Here is a 16478-nt window from a genome sequence, read left to right on the forward strand (position 1 = left end):
TTTTTATGTAACGCCGTAAAGCAATTCTCCCTAGATTAAGTTTGCCAAAGACACACACCCATCCACCCACCCCACTGTCCCAATTTTAATTGGGACATAAAACTAGGATCTCTAAAATCCCTGTTTTTTGGCAATTATTCAATATGTTAAAAGACTTTATAACGTCATCTAAAAAGAAAAGGTGAAGAGATATGTATCATCATGTCTTTTTAACAGAAAAAAGGAAACAGCATCTAAAAATTTGACACTGCTTTGTCTCCCATCTCCCACTTTAAACCCATTACTGCATAGAAACAGATATTTGCCTGAATAGGAAAGAGATTTCTGTGGTGCTGTTTGCTAAGGAAGAGAAGATTATTATTAAAGGCTCAACTGCCCGTTTAAAAAAAAAAATACACAGCGCAATAATACAAAGCATTACAGAGTAACACTGGCATTGTTTTTATACTCTCACAATTTATCTACCTCCGTTGGTCCAGCATACATCATGGGAGATGGAAATATGGCCACCACTGTTGTTTCTGGATTCAATATTCCTTCCTCCAGTACTGCCGCATGTTGCTTCATACGCCACATCAGAGGAACATCATCCTCCTTTGTCCAGCCACCAAGTGGATGCAAGAGCAGAACTGGACGCCGGTAGCCCCGTTCTAGAAGCTGCTTATGGGTATCCTGCATTAACAGAGCATGGCCATTGTGCACTGGGTTGCGCAACTGGAATGCAAAGACAGCATCTATGGGAAGAAAAAAGGGCCAAAATGGTTAGAGTTACTATTTGTGAAGTTCAGACCATGAGCAGTAGACTGCATGATTCAACAATGTTAAATTGTGATCACTGCTTTATGTACTTTATCAGCATTTTCGAACTAGCCAATCAGCATGGATTCACACCTTACTCACAAGGCAGAAGCAAAAAATAAGTCCAGGTTTTGGTTATCGAGTTGTGTCAATAATGGATTGCCTATACAATGACGTTAATCACTCAGAAAATTAGACTACTGCAATGAGCTCTACACAGCGCTACTCCCCATTAAATATATTCAGAAAAATAGACTGAAAAACAAGTCTGCTTACTGAGTGGGGCATCTCTCCAAGAGCACATCGCAGCTGTGATCCATGATCTGTACTGGTTACCAAGAGGTTCTCAAACCAGGGTCCATAGAAAGCTGGCTGGTCCCATGGTCCCTCCCACGCAGTGGTCTACATCTCCTGTCTGGGAGCGTGCTAGCCACTTGCATATACTAGCATGACCAGGGACAGCTCGCCCAGTGGGTAGGGCTAGGGGCGGTACAGCCATGCCAGAGGAGCTGCCCAGGCTCGGCACTCATAGAATATCAGAGTTGGAAGGGACCTCAGGAGGTCATCTAGTCCAACCCCCTGCTCAAAGCAGGACCAATCCCCAGTTTTTGCCCCAGATCCCTAAATGGCCCCCTCAAGGATTGAACTCACAACCCTGGGTTTAGCAGGCCAATGTTCAAACCACTGAGCTATCCTTCCCCCCTGGCTCCTGCAAGTGGCAGCTGACTTGATGCTGCAGTTCCTGTCACGGTTGCTGGCCATGGCCCTGCTGGACTTGCTCATTTACAGGTAGAGCCCTGCAACTCCACAGATATCCACGGGTATAAATTTTGTATCTGCTCAAGGCTCTACCGATTGGATTCTGGATGAAATTTAAGATACTGGTTTTGGTTTAGGTATACATAATATCCACAGAAGAAAACGTTATGTAATACATGAACCAATGCACCCCTATTATCTAGAATGCTTTTCTCCATAAGCAACAGCAATGGCATTTGTTGAACATAAAGCTGCCAGAGTGACCCAAATCCAGTAGCTTGCTGCTGAACTCTACCAAACAGGCATCACATTAGCAGTGATCCCAGAACATGAAAGTTCTTTGGACACGGAGGTCTTAATGAACTAGTCTACAGAATAACCAGATCACAAACCTGAGGCAGCACACAGTCTACAGACTATCTGAGATGTCAGCAGAATTCTTTTAATATCCCCTCTCGTTTCCTGCCTCTTCCCTCCCTTCCTCCTGCCCCCACTATAAAAGGAATGTAGCCTACCTTTTACAAGGGGATTTGACACAACCTAATAGGTCTCTTCCACCTTTAATCACCATAGTAGAGTTTATGCAGTGTAAGCAGCTGACATAGGTAGACTAGAGTTAATATTACCTTAAAGTCATTTCAACAATACATCAAACCAAAAAAACTACAGTGTTTTACCTTCCACTGAAAATCAATGAAGGACATGAGGATCATGCATGACTGCACAGTAGCACCACCACCTCGTTATAAGGAAATAATGAAGCCAGGATAACAGGTTTTTCAGATGTCAGACAACTGTTTGTCTGCTCACTGGATAACTAAGACTTAAAGTAAGGATTCTATATCTCAAACTCTGTATAGCTGATTTGGGTTCCATCTTTTACCTCCCTCTCCCACACCTTACAGTGCTTTCTTAGCAGCCCGTTTGTTGCGGCTCCGCTAGAAGAGCAAAGAACAAACAACTTTACTGCCAAGTCATTACCACTTGGTCTGTTACTTATTTATCTAACAGGAACCTCTAAAAACGGAAAACAAATAAACTAACACAATGGTTACTTTTCTCTGATGTGAAGCTAGTAATTGGATCCCAAATACTTCTAAAAAAGTTCCAATACCTTTTGTTATGCTAGTTTCCTTGCAAGGCTCATGTGTTTTGTTCCCAAAGAGCAGCATGGAATAGATTTTAATTAAAAGAGTGTAAAAGGCAATGAAGATAATATGTAAGGAAAAACACTATAAAGGCATTCCAAAGAATTACAGAACACCAATAATATTTGGCTCATTTAAAAGGCAGTCATCAAAGGCGACCTGAAAAAAAAACTATACTTGTTCTTTTGGGGGGGGGAGGGGGGAATAAGGGGGAGGGCTGGTTCTTTATGCTGTACAGAGGAGTCTGAAAGATTTTATTTTTACGAAAGGGTTTTTTTTTTTTGCCCTTCAAGCCATCAGAAATACCAATTGTCTTCCCTGGTTTTGCTGGAGGATTTCTTTGAGGACTTGGGAACTGAAGAGGGAGCATTCTTGGCATTCAACTGAAGGATCAGGGATGTCAAATCTTTCACAGAAAAAAGCCACGTACCCAACCTCCAACCCACCAAGAGTTTGTCAGGAGTCTGAGTTTCACAGATATTAATACACCCACATAGCTAAATTTAGACAGCCTGACACAACATGGCTTCCTCTCCAACTAGTTCAGATTTCAGTCTTTAGTTAGTCAAGCTAATCCAGTCCTCTAAGGGTGGGTGTGTGTGTGGACACACATTATTTCTAACAAACAAAAACAAAGTTTTCAAAACAGTCAGGCTCTCTTTTACATCTGGAAGGAGAAAAAAGGCACTTGCTTGTTGTTGAAGATTACCTTTCTGGCTCAATATTGCAATGGCTTAGTGAATTCTTTCTGAAGATCTGAATTAAATCAATCAATCAATCAGACTTGCACTCGTTTATCCAGCTGGGAACACACTGGGGAGAGGTTTAGTGTACATCTTCCTTATGATCATTTAAAATCATGCTGCACCACAAGCCAATGTTATCTCTTCTTTTCCTGAGTTGTAGAATGTAGTTGTGGAGCAGCCATCTAGTGGTTTCTGAAGGGTACTGGGAAGACAGGTCTTCAATGGTCACTGACTTGCTATGATGCCTTGGGCAAGTAACAGCTCACCCAAATTTTAAAGAATATGTCTGCCCATTTTTCATCTAGAAGACAGAATTTCAAGTTTTCCAAGATACTGAAAACATTTTCAAAATACATGTCCCACAAATGATGTTTGTCCCTCCTGGGCAAGAAGCTCATCCAGTCTTGCAGCAGTAAGCTTCTGGATAATATGGAGAATACTAGGATACAGCTACAAAAGTGACTCACCAGCATTCATTTCTTTGAATTTCTGCTTTAGTTCAGCAGGAGTGAGACGGTATTGATCAAGACCATCATTCCAATAAATACGGTCAAGGACTTGTAGATCTCCACCAATAAGCCAGTCCCCTTGCTCCATCACCATCTAGAAGAAAGAGTGGAAGAGGTTTTGTCAGCATATAAATTAAAACAAAAACACTTCAGTTACAGAAGACTGTTGTCAGCTGAACATCTAAAGGACTGCACTTCAATGCAATTGCTAAAATCTGTTTTGAGTTCATTCTATTTTATAGAGACTCTCTGAGTCTAAGTGGTAATTTTTAAAATCACTGAAATGTGATCTGAATCAGTTACATTGTAGGGCAAAGAAGGTGAGAATAACTAATCCGTGACTGGCACGTGTATTTCCCTTCAAAATGCTGCATAGAAATGAAAAGTAACTAACATCTTAACCAGTGTAATTATGCAATATCCACAGCCAAAAGGTGTAGATGCCTGGGAAGCTTCCTACTTCAGGACACATGCCATTTAATTGTTGTTCAAACTTCTTACTCCCAGTATTGGAATGAAGCCTACAAAAGCTCTGGTCAACCCAAAATCAATAAGTAACAACAAGCATTTAGTAGCAAATAAAGAAATAAAGTTTTTATTGACTATTCATCCATTACAATGAATTACATTTGTGACTAAAACTGAAATCTTAAGGATTTTTAAAGTTTTTAGATTTATTTTGCCTTGACTTTTATTAATCTGTGTCATAACAGGTATTTACTTATTTATAACTTTTAAGAAGTAGTGTCATCTCATCCTTTATCACCAAATATTAATTTATGACAAATGTTAAGAAGACAGAGCAGAAGTGTATGCGTGGAAATCTAAGTATGAAATTCATATTCTTGAAAGGCTAGAGCTGCCTTTATGCAAGGATACACAAATGAGCAACTGAGCCAGTAACTGCCCAGTTGTTGTACAAAAGAGCAATTGTGTGAATAAATTTATCCTTAAATTCCAGCATTATGGAATTTGAAGAATACAAAATTTGTGCCACATCTGCATTCAAAATGTTACAATAAAGGATTTTTTTTTTTTAAACCTACACAAATCAGGATATTGAAGTAACAAAGCCTAGAATATCTGCTCCAGCCAAGTTGCACCTGTTGGCAAATCTAACTTATATCGGGCTTCCAGTTCTCCAAAGGGACCATTCCAACAGCTAGGGATCACTACAGTTTAAGAATGCTAAAATGGTGCCCTTTTCTGCAAAAAAGCCTGCTGAAATGGAGGCCCAAGGGCAGAAAAAAAGGGGCATGTGAAAAACATAGGAACTGCTATACCAGCTCTATGACACCTAGACAGTCCTCTTAACTAAGGGGAATTCTAAGGAGCCAGATCCACTGCTCTGGGCTGATAACATGGTGCAAAGCTGCTGAGCAGACATGAGAAGAGGGCTCATATTTCCTACACCAATCTTAACCAAGTCATATTGCGATTGGTGGCATACTATAAGGTGGCATTCACCTGTTGTATGCATTCCATTGTCTTGGATTTCTTTAACCGATATAATTGTCAGCTTTTACTGAACTTGCAATCTCACCATCCATCTGTCATATCCACCGGACCTGTCATTGTACAGGACGGAATGCATGATCATTGAAATAATTTTAGCAACAGCTAAATATGCAATATTCCAGATATAGTCATATTCCCGCAAGAATGTTCTATGGCACTATATTATTTAAAAGGTTAATGTAAAGTAGGACAGTGTGCAGTTTTCAAATTTGTGCAAGTATTGGTTGTACAGATTTTTTAAACGTATCAATAACTTTTCCTTTTTTTAGGACAAACTCACAGTTAGTCTGAGTTTTTAAAAAATACATTGGTTTTGAGTCATCAGCATGCCAACAAGACTATTCAAAAAACATCTCAACTGGAGATAACCCAGGTAATCTTTAATGCAGTATCCACATAGAGCTTACAAACCCTAACGAACAGAGTTTACAAACCTTAAGACACAGTCACGAAGACTACTCAATGATCAGAACACGCATTGTGGTAGGCAGAGTGCAAGGAGACAGGAAAGTTAATTATCCCTATGAGAGGGAACACTAAATGTTTCAATACCTTCAAAACCATCCACTATATATTCAGGGAGGATAGATACACCCCATATGCACCATGTTCATCTGCTGCTTGAGTAGTTTTGATGACCCATCTGGGCCCACCTTAAACAGAAGGCTGCATTTCCTAAGTGTACCCAAGGAGAAAGTTCTCTTCTCTGATCTATTGCTGATTCTGTGGCACAGTCTATGCGTTTCACATGTAGATCATCCACTCATTTTAGAATGCCACACTAACAAGTGAAGAGTACGCAATAGAGATCAGCTGCATCGAACAGTAAAAGCTTTACTTCTGTCTAAAAATTAAACAGAAGAGCAAAGAATTTTTGGTCCAGGTAAACAGTTGCTGGTGTCAACTCTACTCCACTTGCAACTATAACTCTACAAAAAGGATAGTTTTAATTAGAGCTAGATAACACAGCTTTCAAACAACCTTGATGTAGGGATGTTCCTTGCATATTGTTCCCCACTGCCTGGCACAGCGTTCCTCTTTCCTGTGTTCATAAAACTCTGGGTTACGAAGAATGGCCACACGACGCCTCTCATACACCAGTGCAAGAGCTGTACATCCATCCAGTCTCTCTTTGTCTTCGTGGCTAGCTGTCAGCACTATAGGCACTGATAGGTTAATAACTCCTCCTGTAGGATAAAGAATACACACGTCACAAATGGTGACCAAATGGCATATGCAAACCCAATCTTCTCTTTCTAACAAGTTATAATACAAGCTATACATTCCATGACACATAGTTCAAGTAATTACACTTAACTGGTGCTAAAGGGGCAAATTTTAGAATAAAATACTTGAGATTGTGCTCCTCTATGAGATACAAGGTAGCTATACAGTAATTTAGGCACCAAGTCTTGAGAAGGAACCAGCGTGTTTAAAAATTGGTTGTGACACAATCAACATGTGCACTAATGAAAGTGGTACCAAAACCTTCTAATCTACACAGACAGAACTATCTGTCAAAAGATTGATACTAGACACAAATATTTGGAGTCTAAAGATAGTCCATGTTTTATGGCTGCCGGAACAGCCTTACATACTAGGGTATGTGGTTCCAAAACTGACATTCAGGGAGTAAAAGGAGGCTCTTCACTTCTTGTTCAATGTTGCCTTTTAAATCAGAAGATCATCTAAAAATCATCTGGGCACAAATCTGCATTTTAACCTCTGGTTCCCACTAACATTTTTGTTAGTTGTACTTCAGATGCTTGGACAAGTTCAATGTGATGGAAAGTGGTCAAAAACGTCAAATCAGCTAGTGTATATTATTCAATTAATTCAAAAGTTAAGTTTTTACTACTATAATATTGAGAGAATCAACATATTTTCAGACTGAACTACCTGAACCCATATGTTTCAAAACACATTGACAACTGAGTTGGTCAGACATTTAGCATATGTTTGTTTAGTTGCAATCTTATCAACTGTCAACTTCCCACAAAACTAGCCCAGAGCACGTCAATTCTAAAACTACATGTGATCTTCATTTTTAAAGATTTACTTCATTACCACATGCTGGAAGTCTTATTTTTCTTGACAACAATAAGGGAATTAGGTTATGAGAGACTAGTGGACTAGTTATTGTAAATTAACTGAAAAAGCTTGAAGTCTTAATGTCATACTTAGCATAATAATGAGAAACTCCAGGGTATTCACCTAGGGCAAAATCCTGTCCCCACTGAAGTCAACGGGAATTTGGCCAATGAATTCAGTGGGGTTAAGAATTCACCTCTGGCCCTATGTAAATTCACATCTTTGGACAATACATTTTAGAAACCTTTCAAACCTGCCCCTAGAGTCAGAAAGTTAAAAATGATGAAGTTGGCTGGAAAAGAACATGCAATAATTTTTTATTCCCAGTCTCTCATGTAATCTGAAATGAAAGGTGTGTCGCATACTTGCACTCAGAATTTAGTCTTAGTATCCAGATTCTTTGTTTTCCAAAGCAAACAAAGGATAAAATAGCACTTATTAAGCACTTAGTTGTACAAAAGAGAAACATTTACTGTGTTGCAAAAGCGTCAAACCTTTTATCAGCCAGTCTACTTGCCCACCACTAAGGTTTGGTTGCAAAAAAAAAAACAAAACCCAAAAACACAATGTTAAATAATTAATATTTCACTTGACAGTCAAAAATTGCTAACCCTGATTTACTACAACTTTTCAAAATTGCATTAAAAAATGCATACAAACACCCTGGAAGTTAAGTAGCCTTTGGGCACAGTGGGGGCCGCACCCCAAAGATCCAGTGTAGCAGTGATAGAACCATGGGGTTCCACCTAGAGAGGTGAAGGCAGCATAGCCTGTTGCCTGAGGTGTGTACTCAAGAAGAACTGTAAAGGGGTCTAAAGCGCAGCTTGCTCTATAACTATGACAAGTCTAGGGCTGCAAACTAAAGCCATGAAGGAAAAGTTTTGGGGCTACGGGCTTCGAAATTGCATTGTGCTGAAGTAAACTTTATTCGCACAAAGAACGGGGAAAATGGGGGAATGCATTTTGTTATTTGTTACAAAATAATTTTAGCTTGTAATTAACTGCTAATACACAAATGTAAGAAAAATGCAAGGAACAGAACAGGTGAACAGAAGAAGTGATTTGGGAAAAAGGCATGTTTCAAAATGAATACCACCAAACACACACTGCCGAATGGCTGCTATCACCTCCTTAGGCACTATATTTCCTCTCTACCTTCAATCTGAAAATTGACGTTTCTTTTCTTTTCTCACTGAAGGACCTGCCCTCAAATGACCATCTGTGAAACTACAGGCCTCTGAAATGTTGAAAAATCTGTGATCAAAGGAAAGATTGTAGGTATACTGACAGGGGTGCAGCTGTTTCTACCCCTCACCCCAACATCTTTCTTCCCACATGTTCCCTACATTGCTACTCTCTCCATGTGTCTGACCTAAATAAGAATCAAAGAAAGAAACAGAGGCAAAACTGAAAGCAGTTGCATTTACAGATACAACCAGACAAAAGAACAGAATTGCAGGACAGCTCTACACAGACAGAGATACATTCTGTTTCAAAAACAGTAACCAGATATTTTTCCAAAGAATATTAAAATACTCCACCATTTTAAAAAACTTTTCACTAAACTTTTTATCTGCATTTATAGTATCACTACAAAAGGATGTACATTTTGTTAAACAGTACATTCAGTCATGTACAAGATGCAAAAAGAAGCTGAAGTCTCTATACGAATGAGCTTTACAGGGCAGAGAGACAAAGAAATGGAATGGTATGGAAAGAAAGAAAGAAGTCTCAGAGGGTGGTGCAAACCTGAAGAGTATGAAATAATGGAATGGTGATAACATTTTATTATACAGGTTAGTATTTGAGAGATTTGTAAAAGAAATAAGGGGATTTAAAAGAGGTATCTGGAACATTGGGATAAGACAGGAGTAACAATTGTTGGAGGCAGCATGGCAGACAAAGAATAACAGCAGGAAATGGTGAGACGGGAGTCAATTCTGTAGCAAAGGGGAGCTGTAAGAGGCAAAAGCAAAATCAGACAGGCTGGAGTCCAGCAGAGCTTCAAAGGGGACCAGAAGGGCCTGAACCTTCTTCTTGGTTTTGTCTGCCATGGCTCCAAGCCTCAGCAGAGAATCACTTTGCACTCTCTTCACTCTGGCACAGCCACAGAACATGTCTTTAGACAATCTTGGTCCAGAGCTACATACTAACAGTTATTTATCAGTAACCCTGAATACCAAAAATTAACGAGACTGGAGAAGGACAAAGTTTTTCAAAAGTGAATAGGAAAGTTTGAAAGACATATACACTGCTGAAGATAATTATTAATTGTGGAAGGTTTTCATTTATAAAACTAATCCAGTAACAAGAAGGCAGAAGCTAAAAGCAAGATATTATTTCATATTAAGTTTAATCATTTGCAAGTTTTGATTCTCTGTCCTCAGGAGAGGACACACATCTAATACAGTTCTCACATGGCAAATCAATGTACCACAACAAAGCTACAGAGCTGTGTGCTTCGGGTGGTTTTAAAAAGTATTTTTAAACTGAAATGCCTTACCATCCAGAAGGCAGTCAAAATGAAGGCATTGCAAGTATTCTCTCTCTCTCATAAAGCCATTAAGTGGTGTTGCCCAACCTTCTGCCAGTACTTGCACCCATTGCATATCCACCTGATAAAGAGACAGACATACACATGCTGACACCAGTGAACTCCATGCACTGAGCCAAGTAACCTTCGAGAATTTTTTTTCAGAATACAGATATATTCTCCATACTAAATCTAATGTATATGTAAGTACAGATCAGCTTTTAATAGAGAGCATTAATCATCAGTAGCATAGATCTCAGTCTCTTCACAGAAAAAAAATGCCTTTTTCCTCCTCACAATTTATAAATGAGCTACTTTTCACATTTCCAGCATCGTATTAGCTGAATTTCCAATGCTATGCTAGAAATAAATGAATTGCAATTAGTTTGTATACTGAAGGCCTTTAGTAGTTCAAATTAGCAGAATTCAGATAGTTCTGCAATGAACAAGACCATGTCTTATACATAGGGCTACTTACATTCTTAAGCAAGAGGATGAGGGAAACACATAAAACAGAAAAATAATCCTGGGCATAACTGTTAAAAGTCTTTTAATCAATTAGAAGTGGTATTTTTATAGCAAAAAGCAGTTAAGTCTCCCCCCCCTCCCGTCAGCCTCATAATAATCAGACTACTACTTATTTTAGTTTAAAAGACTGATATCAGTTTACAGGGAATTTCCTCCCTTAACACTTAGTAAAGGCCACACAGTGAGATGTATCACAACTGTTTTATTATTTCTGTATGCACATTAATGAGACTGAGTCAAGAGCTTTTCACAAGGAAGAGCTTGCTGAGCTTGGGCAGGTCCGTTGTGCAAGAGCGCATGTAATACAAGTACATGACTAATATTTACTACTTTGTTTACCTCATGTTGAGACAATTAAGATGCAGATTTCTCCCACAGCTTTTGTTGGTATTTAGTAACCAAAAAAAAAAGGAGGGGGGAATTTTTTTTTCTTGATCTATTTCTTACCAATAGAGAGAGGAAGCAATTTACAATATAAGAAGCTTGGTACTAGTGACCAATAAGCTACTTTAATTCAGAAAAGCAACAGATAACTTCACAGAAGGCAGCAGAGCAAGGAATCTAATAAACTGCAGTGAGAGGAAGTGTTAAAATCCACAGGTGTAGAAAAAAAAGACTGGAAATCTTAAGGCATCCTTCCAAGACAGATTGAGACCTTGATCCCACAAAGCACCTAAAGTTAAGCATATGCTTAAGCACTAGTAAACTCATTAAAAAGTTAAAAGGAAAACTCATGTGCTTACAGTTAAGTCTGTGTTTAAGTGCTTTGCTGGCTCATGGCCCAATTCCTCTGAAAAAAAGAAGAATACAAGGAACAAAAAGCAGCCAGTCTGTGTTTTCAAAAGACTGGCTCAAATATGAACTGGAAGAGTAGTAAATTAATCAAATAAGAACAGAGTAGGTCAAGGCATCCAGCAGGGAAGCCAAGGGGAGCGAAAAAGCAGCATGAGGTCATGATAGCTAAAAGCAAAAAAGAAAAATAAGTGACAGGAAAAAAAAATGTAACTTAGTTAATAAAAAGAAAAGGATGAAATTACAAAGAGTCACCTTCTATAGTATAAATCTGTCTTTAAGAAAAATAAAAAAGCCTGGACATTTGTAAAATAATTAAGAACTTGTACAAAAAGCTATCTATCTATAAAAGGCAGGTAGGAGACTGCTTTGTTTAGGAAACTAGAAAACATATCATACAGACGATCCGACTCATGTCATAGAGATATTAAGGGAATTAACTAAATTTTTTTAAAATGCTAACAATTAGTTTTGAGGTCATGGAGACTCAAAGATAACAAAAGATCAGCAAAGCGGATGTTGTAGCAATCTTTAAAAAGTTACAGCGTGTAACTAGTTTAGGTACTGTGCTATAACTCCTGAATTGACAGATTAGACTCTGGCTTCAGCTTCAGAAATCAAATCACTGAAACACAATACCATTACTCCTCTACCTTATTTATTTCCAACGTTAGCAGAGTCTCTGCATCACTTTTGGCCAATTTCAGCTTGTTTTCTGGCACATACAGCTCTTTTACCTCATAAGAGGCATCCACCGGTACAATGTCCTACATATAAAAAAAAAGAATCATAATTCAGTACTCACTCAAAATGCTTTTCAGCTGCTGAACATATGGTCAAGGTAATACTTTATTGTTGCAGAATCTCTCTGAGCGGTATACATCTTAAATCATTTTTATTCAGTTGAAAACCAAATTTATTCTAAAAGTTTGATATATTGCTAGCCAACAAGTTGGCTAGAGGTATTAATTTTTGCATAGGTTAAGTGCCCTGATAAGGAACCTTTTTCTGAACTCTTATAATTATATAGTATGGTATAAACTCTAGCAACTACAGAGTAACTACTTATCACTGAACTGAATACAATTTTTCATTAGTACTGTATTTGTCATTTACAAATTTAGCTCGTGTCAGGGCATGTAAAATTTTTTAAACTTTATTTACTTATGCAGAAAGAGAGAACATTCATTCATTTTGGAATTTAAGCAACTAATTGCACAGGAAACTTTAGCAAGGTTAACAAAGCAGTGCAAAATATGCTTCTCAAGCAAATTTGATTACCACAAAGCACTGGCACAAATTTAAATATTACATGTAAATAGTGGATAATACAAGTGCACCAATCCGAACACTAACATGAAGTAGTTTTACATAAGAAGTTTTACTGAATTCAATGGAAACAAACACTCTGTGCATACAGTTACACATGTATGTAAGTGTTTGTAGGATTGGGACTTGAACTAAAGTCTTCACAAGAGAAAACTGCCCAAATGAAGAAATTTCAAGCTTCCTCTTCTGTTTCTTGGTATACTGATTGTCATCCTCAGTCTCCCCCTAGCCTTATCCTCCTTATCCTTATCCCTCGTTCAAGATGTCTGACATGGCAGTCAGATAGCAACAATAAAAGTACTATGATAGACTTCTGCTATAACCCAAAATCCAAATCTACATCATTTAAAGTCTAAAATAAAAATTAAATGTCTATTCCATGTCTGTCTATTTTAAAAATATATATTGTGTAACAGATTCCATGAGATGTACAGGACACACACAAGTGTCCATTCACCATCTTAGAGAAAAATGATAAATATTTAAAGGAGGAACACCATATAATTTCACTAGAAAATTAATTCCTCTCCAGTGATGGCTAGTTTCAGAATCCAACCAAGTGTTCCAGTCGTATTAGTAACTGAAGTCAGTGAAACATTCGTCAGTCAGCTATTATAATTTTTAGAGTATGATGTCCCTTTTTGCAAAACTTTTAGCTGTGTTCTGTTTTTGACACAGGCAAGAAACTGGTGCAGACAGCTTTAAAATAAGTCATTTGCAAAAACATAGCATGAATATAAATCTATTCCTAAATTCTTCCATTTCCTGCAACTAATATACAGATTAGTGCTTCTGTAATTCACTGACAGTTTGTTCTTAGTGTTTCAAAAAGGAATGTTCTCTGCATCTTATGCAACTGGCATCATTTGAGTAAACTGCATGACAGATCATGGGTATCATTTGCAGAAATCAAGGTGGGACAGAGAAGTGATAAAGCACCTGTAGTTATGGAAAAAAGGAGGAATGTCTGGCCAATTATTAGACAAGGAACTAATAAATCTCTATAGACAAGAGTGAAAATAATGCCATCTCTAAGAACTAGTTTACGTGAAAAGGAAGCTCAAACAAATATACATGGCGCAAAAGCTGCTGGTTTTATTTGCTGTTCATTAAGATTTGCACAATACAAATACATGCCACTGCAGGAAAGAAGGCAAAATGAGCGTTCTCCTCCCCCACAAACGACCGAGCAGAATCATGGCTATGAGAGCTCTATTGCATAGTAAACCATCTTCTCAACCCAGATTGCACATCCTATATACCAGACTTAGGCATCGACTGATGTGAAGAGCAGTCTGCATACTTTGCTGACAAGGTCGACTGAATACATATGGGGCTACCTGGGAAAGAAGCTTCTAGCACTGACTAGATAGTATTATCCATTCCACTGCACCTGACTGAGTTTGGTCCCATCGCACATGCCAAAGCTCAAGAAGCCCTGAAAAATACTGTAAGACACAAAAAAGAAAAAGGAGTACTTGTGGCACCTTAGAGACTAACAAATTTATTAGAGCATAAGCTTTCGTGAGCTACAGCTCACTTCATCGGATGTAGCTCACGAAAGCTTATGCGCTAATAAATTTGATAGTCTCTAAGGTGCCACAAGTACTCCTTTTCTTTTTACAGATACAGACTAACACGGCTGCTACTCTGAAAACTATAAGACACAGTATCCACATTCCACTGAAGGTACACAGCCATGATTCATCAATGTGGTAGAAAGCCTCAGGATACTTTGATGCCTCAGTAAGCTTGAATGAGCAGGAAACATCAGTTTCTAAAAAAATGTCTTCTTTCACCTCCAGCTCACAAGGAAACTTCATCCCTTCTTCCTGGATAATAAGCTGATCACAAGGGACCATGCATTTGTCACATCTAGGCTAGATTACAGCTGAATGTGAAGCCTTTGGGGTGAGGGATAGCTCAGTGGTTTGAGCATTGCCCTGCTAAACCTAGGGTTGTGAGTTCAATCCTTGAGGCCATTTAGGGATCTGGGGCAAAAAATTGGGGATTGGTCCTGCTTTGAATAGGGGGTTGGACTAGATGACCTCCTGAGGTCCCTTCCAACCCTGATATTCTATGATTCTATGCACAAACTCCAGATGGTCCAGAAAGCATCTGCTAACCTCCTCCATGGCTTAGGCCACTGTGAGCATATCAGGCCCATGATCAAATCTCTCACCTGGCTCTCAGTCATCTTCTGATGGACAGTATAAAATGCTAGGGTATATAAGATTCAAGAGACATATGTTGACATTAGAAATACTGTGTTATCTTCCACTTGTCTAAAATGGTTCTTTATGCGCAATCTTGCTAAACCATGAGTCATTGACTAACCCAGGAACATAGCAGTAGTCCTCTATGCTTAAATCCAGGGTTTAACAAGAACGTCTGAGGAAGGGGGAATAGGCTTGAATAGAGACTGGGAGTGGCTAAGTCATTATGCAAGGTAACCTAAGTTAATTGTATCCAATTTGCAAATGAATTCCAATTCAGCAGTCTCTCGCTGGACTCTGGTTTTTCTGTTGTAATATCGCAACTTTCATGTCTGTAATCGCGAGACCAGAGAGATTGGAGTGTTCTCCGACTGGTTTAGGCATGTTATAATTCTTGACATCTGATTTGTGTCCATTTATTCTTTTACGTAGAGACTGTCCAGTTTGACCAATGTACATGGCAGAGGGGCATTGCTGGCACATGATGGCATATATCACATTGGTGGATGTGCAGGCGAACGAGCCTCTGATAGTGTGGCTGATGTTATTAGGCCCTGTGATGGTGTCCCCTGAATAGATATGTGGGCACAGTTGGTAACGGGCTTTGTTGCAAGGATAGGTTCCTGGGTTAGTGGTTCTGTTGTGTGGTATGTGGTTGCTGGTGAGTATTTGCTTCAGGTTGGGGGGCTGTCTGTAGGCAAGGACTGGCCTGTCTCCCAAGATTTGTGAGAGTGTTGGGTCATCCTTCAGGATAGGTTGTAGATCCATAGTAATGTGTTGGAGGGGTTTTAGTTGGGGGCTGAAGGTGACGGCTAGTGGCGTTCTGTTATTTTCTTTGTTAGGCCTGTCTTGTAGTAGGTGACTTCTGGGAACTCTTCTGGCTCTATCAATCTGTTTCTTCGCTTCCGCAGGTGGGTACTGTAGTTGTAAGAATGCTTGATAGAGATCTTGTACGTGTTTGTCTCTGTCTGAGGGGTTGGAGCAAATGCGGTTGTATCGCAGAGCTTGGCTTTAGACAATGGATCGTGTGGTGTGGTCAGGGTGAAAGCTGGAGGCATGTAGGTAGGAATAGCGGTCAGTAGGTTTCCGGTATAGGGTGGTGTTTATGTGACCATCGCTTATTAGCACTGTAGTGTCCAGGAAGGGGATCTCTTGTGTGGACTGGACCAGGCTGAGGTTGATGGTGGGATGGAAATTGTTGAAATCATGGTGGAATTCCTCAAGGGCTTCTTTTCCATGGGTCCAGATGATGAAGATGTCATCAATATAGCATAAGCAGAGTAGGGGCGTTAGGGGACGAGAGCTGAGGAAGCGTTGTTCTAAGTCAGCCATAAAAATGTTGGCATACTGTGGGGCCATACGGGTACCCATAGCAGTGCCGCTGATCTGAAGGTATACATTGTCCCCAAATGTAAAATAGTTAAGGGTAAGGACAAAGTCACAAAGTTCAGCCACCAGGTTTGCAGTGACATTATTGGGGATACTGTTCCTGACGGCTTGTAGTCCATCTT

General features: G+C 39.2%; 1 protein-coding gene across 2 annotated transcripts in view; it reads right to left on the reverse strand.

Annotated features, from left to right (window-relative positions):
- The window catches only part of PAPSS1 (3'-phosphoadenosine 5'-phosphosulfate synthase 1), a 72697-nt gene that overhangs the window by 20212 nt on the left and 36007 nt on the right, over positions 1-16478 (reverse strand). For both annotated transcript variants that reach the window (XM_077815113.1, XM_077815114.1), the window contains exons 6-10: positions 12076-12189; positions 10073-10184; positions 6460-6665; positions 3919-4054; positions 466-734 (exon numbers count right to left, since the gene is read on the reverse strand). In XM_077815113.1, the coding sequence (XP_077671239.1) occupies positions 466-734; positions 3919-4054; positions 6460-6665; positions 10073-10184; positions 12076-12189 (837 nt within the window). The remainder of the gene's footprint in view (positions 1-465; positions 735-3918; positions 4055-6459; positions 6666-10072; positions 10185-12075; positions 12190-16478) is intronic.

This window comes from Eretmochelys imbricata, chromosome 4, assembly GCF_965152235.1.
Source record: "Eretmochelys imbricata isolate rEreImb1 chromosome 4, rEreImb1.hap1, whole genome shotgun sequence".
NCBI classification, from domain to species: Eukaryota; Metazoa; Chordata; order Testudines; family Cheloniidae; genus Eretmochelys; species Eretmochelys imbricata.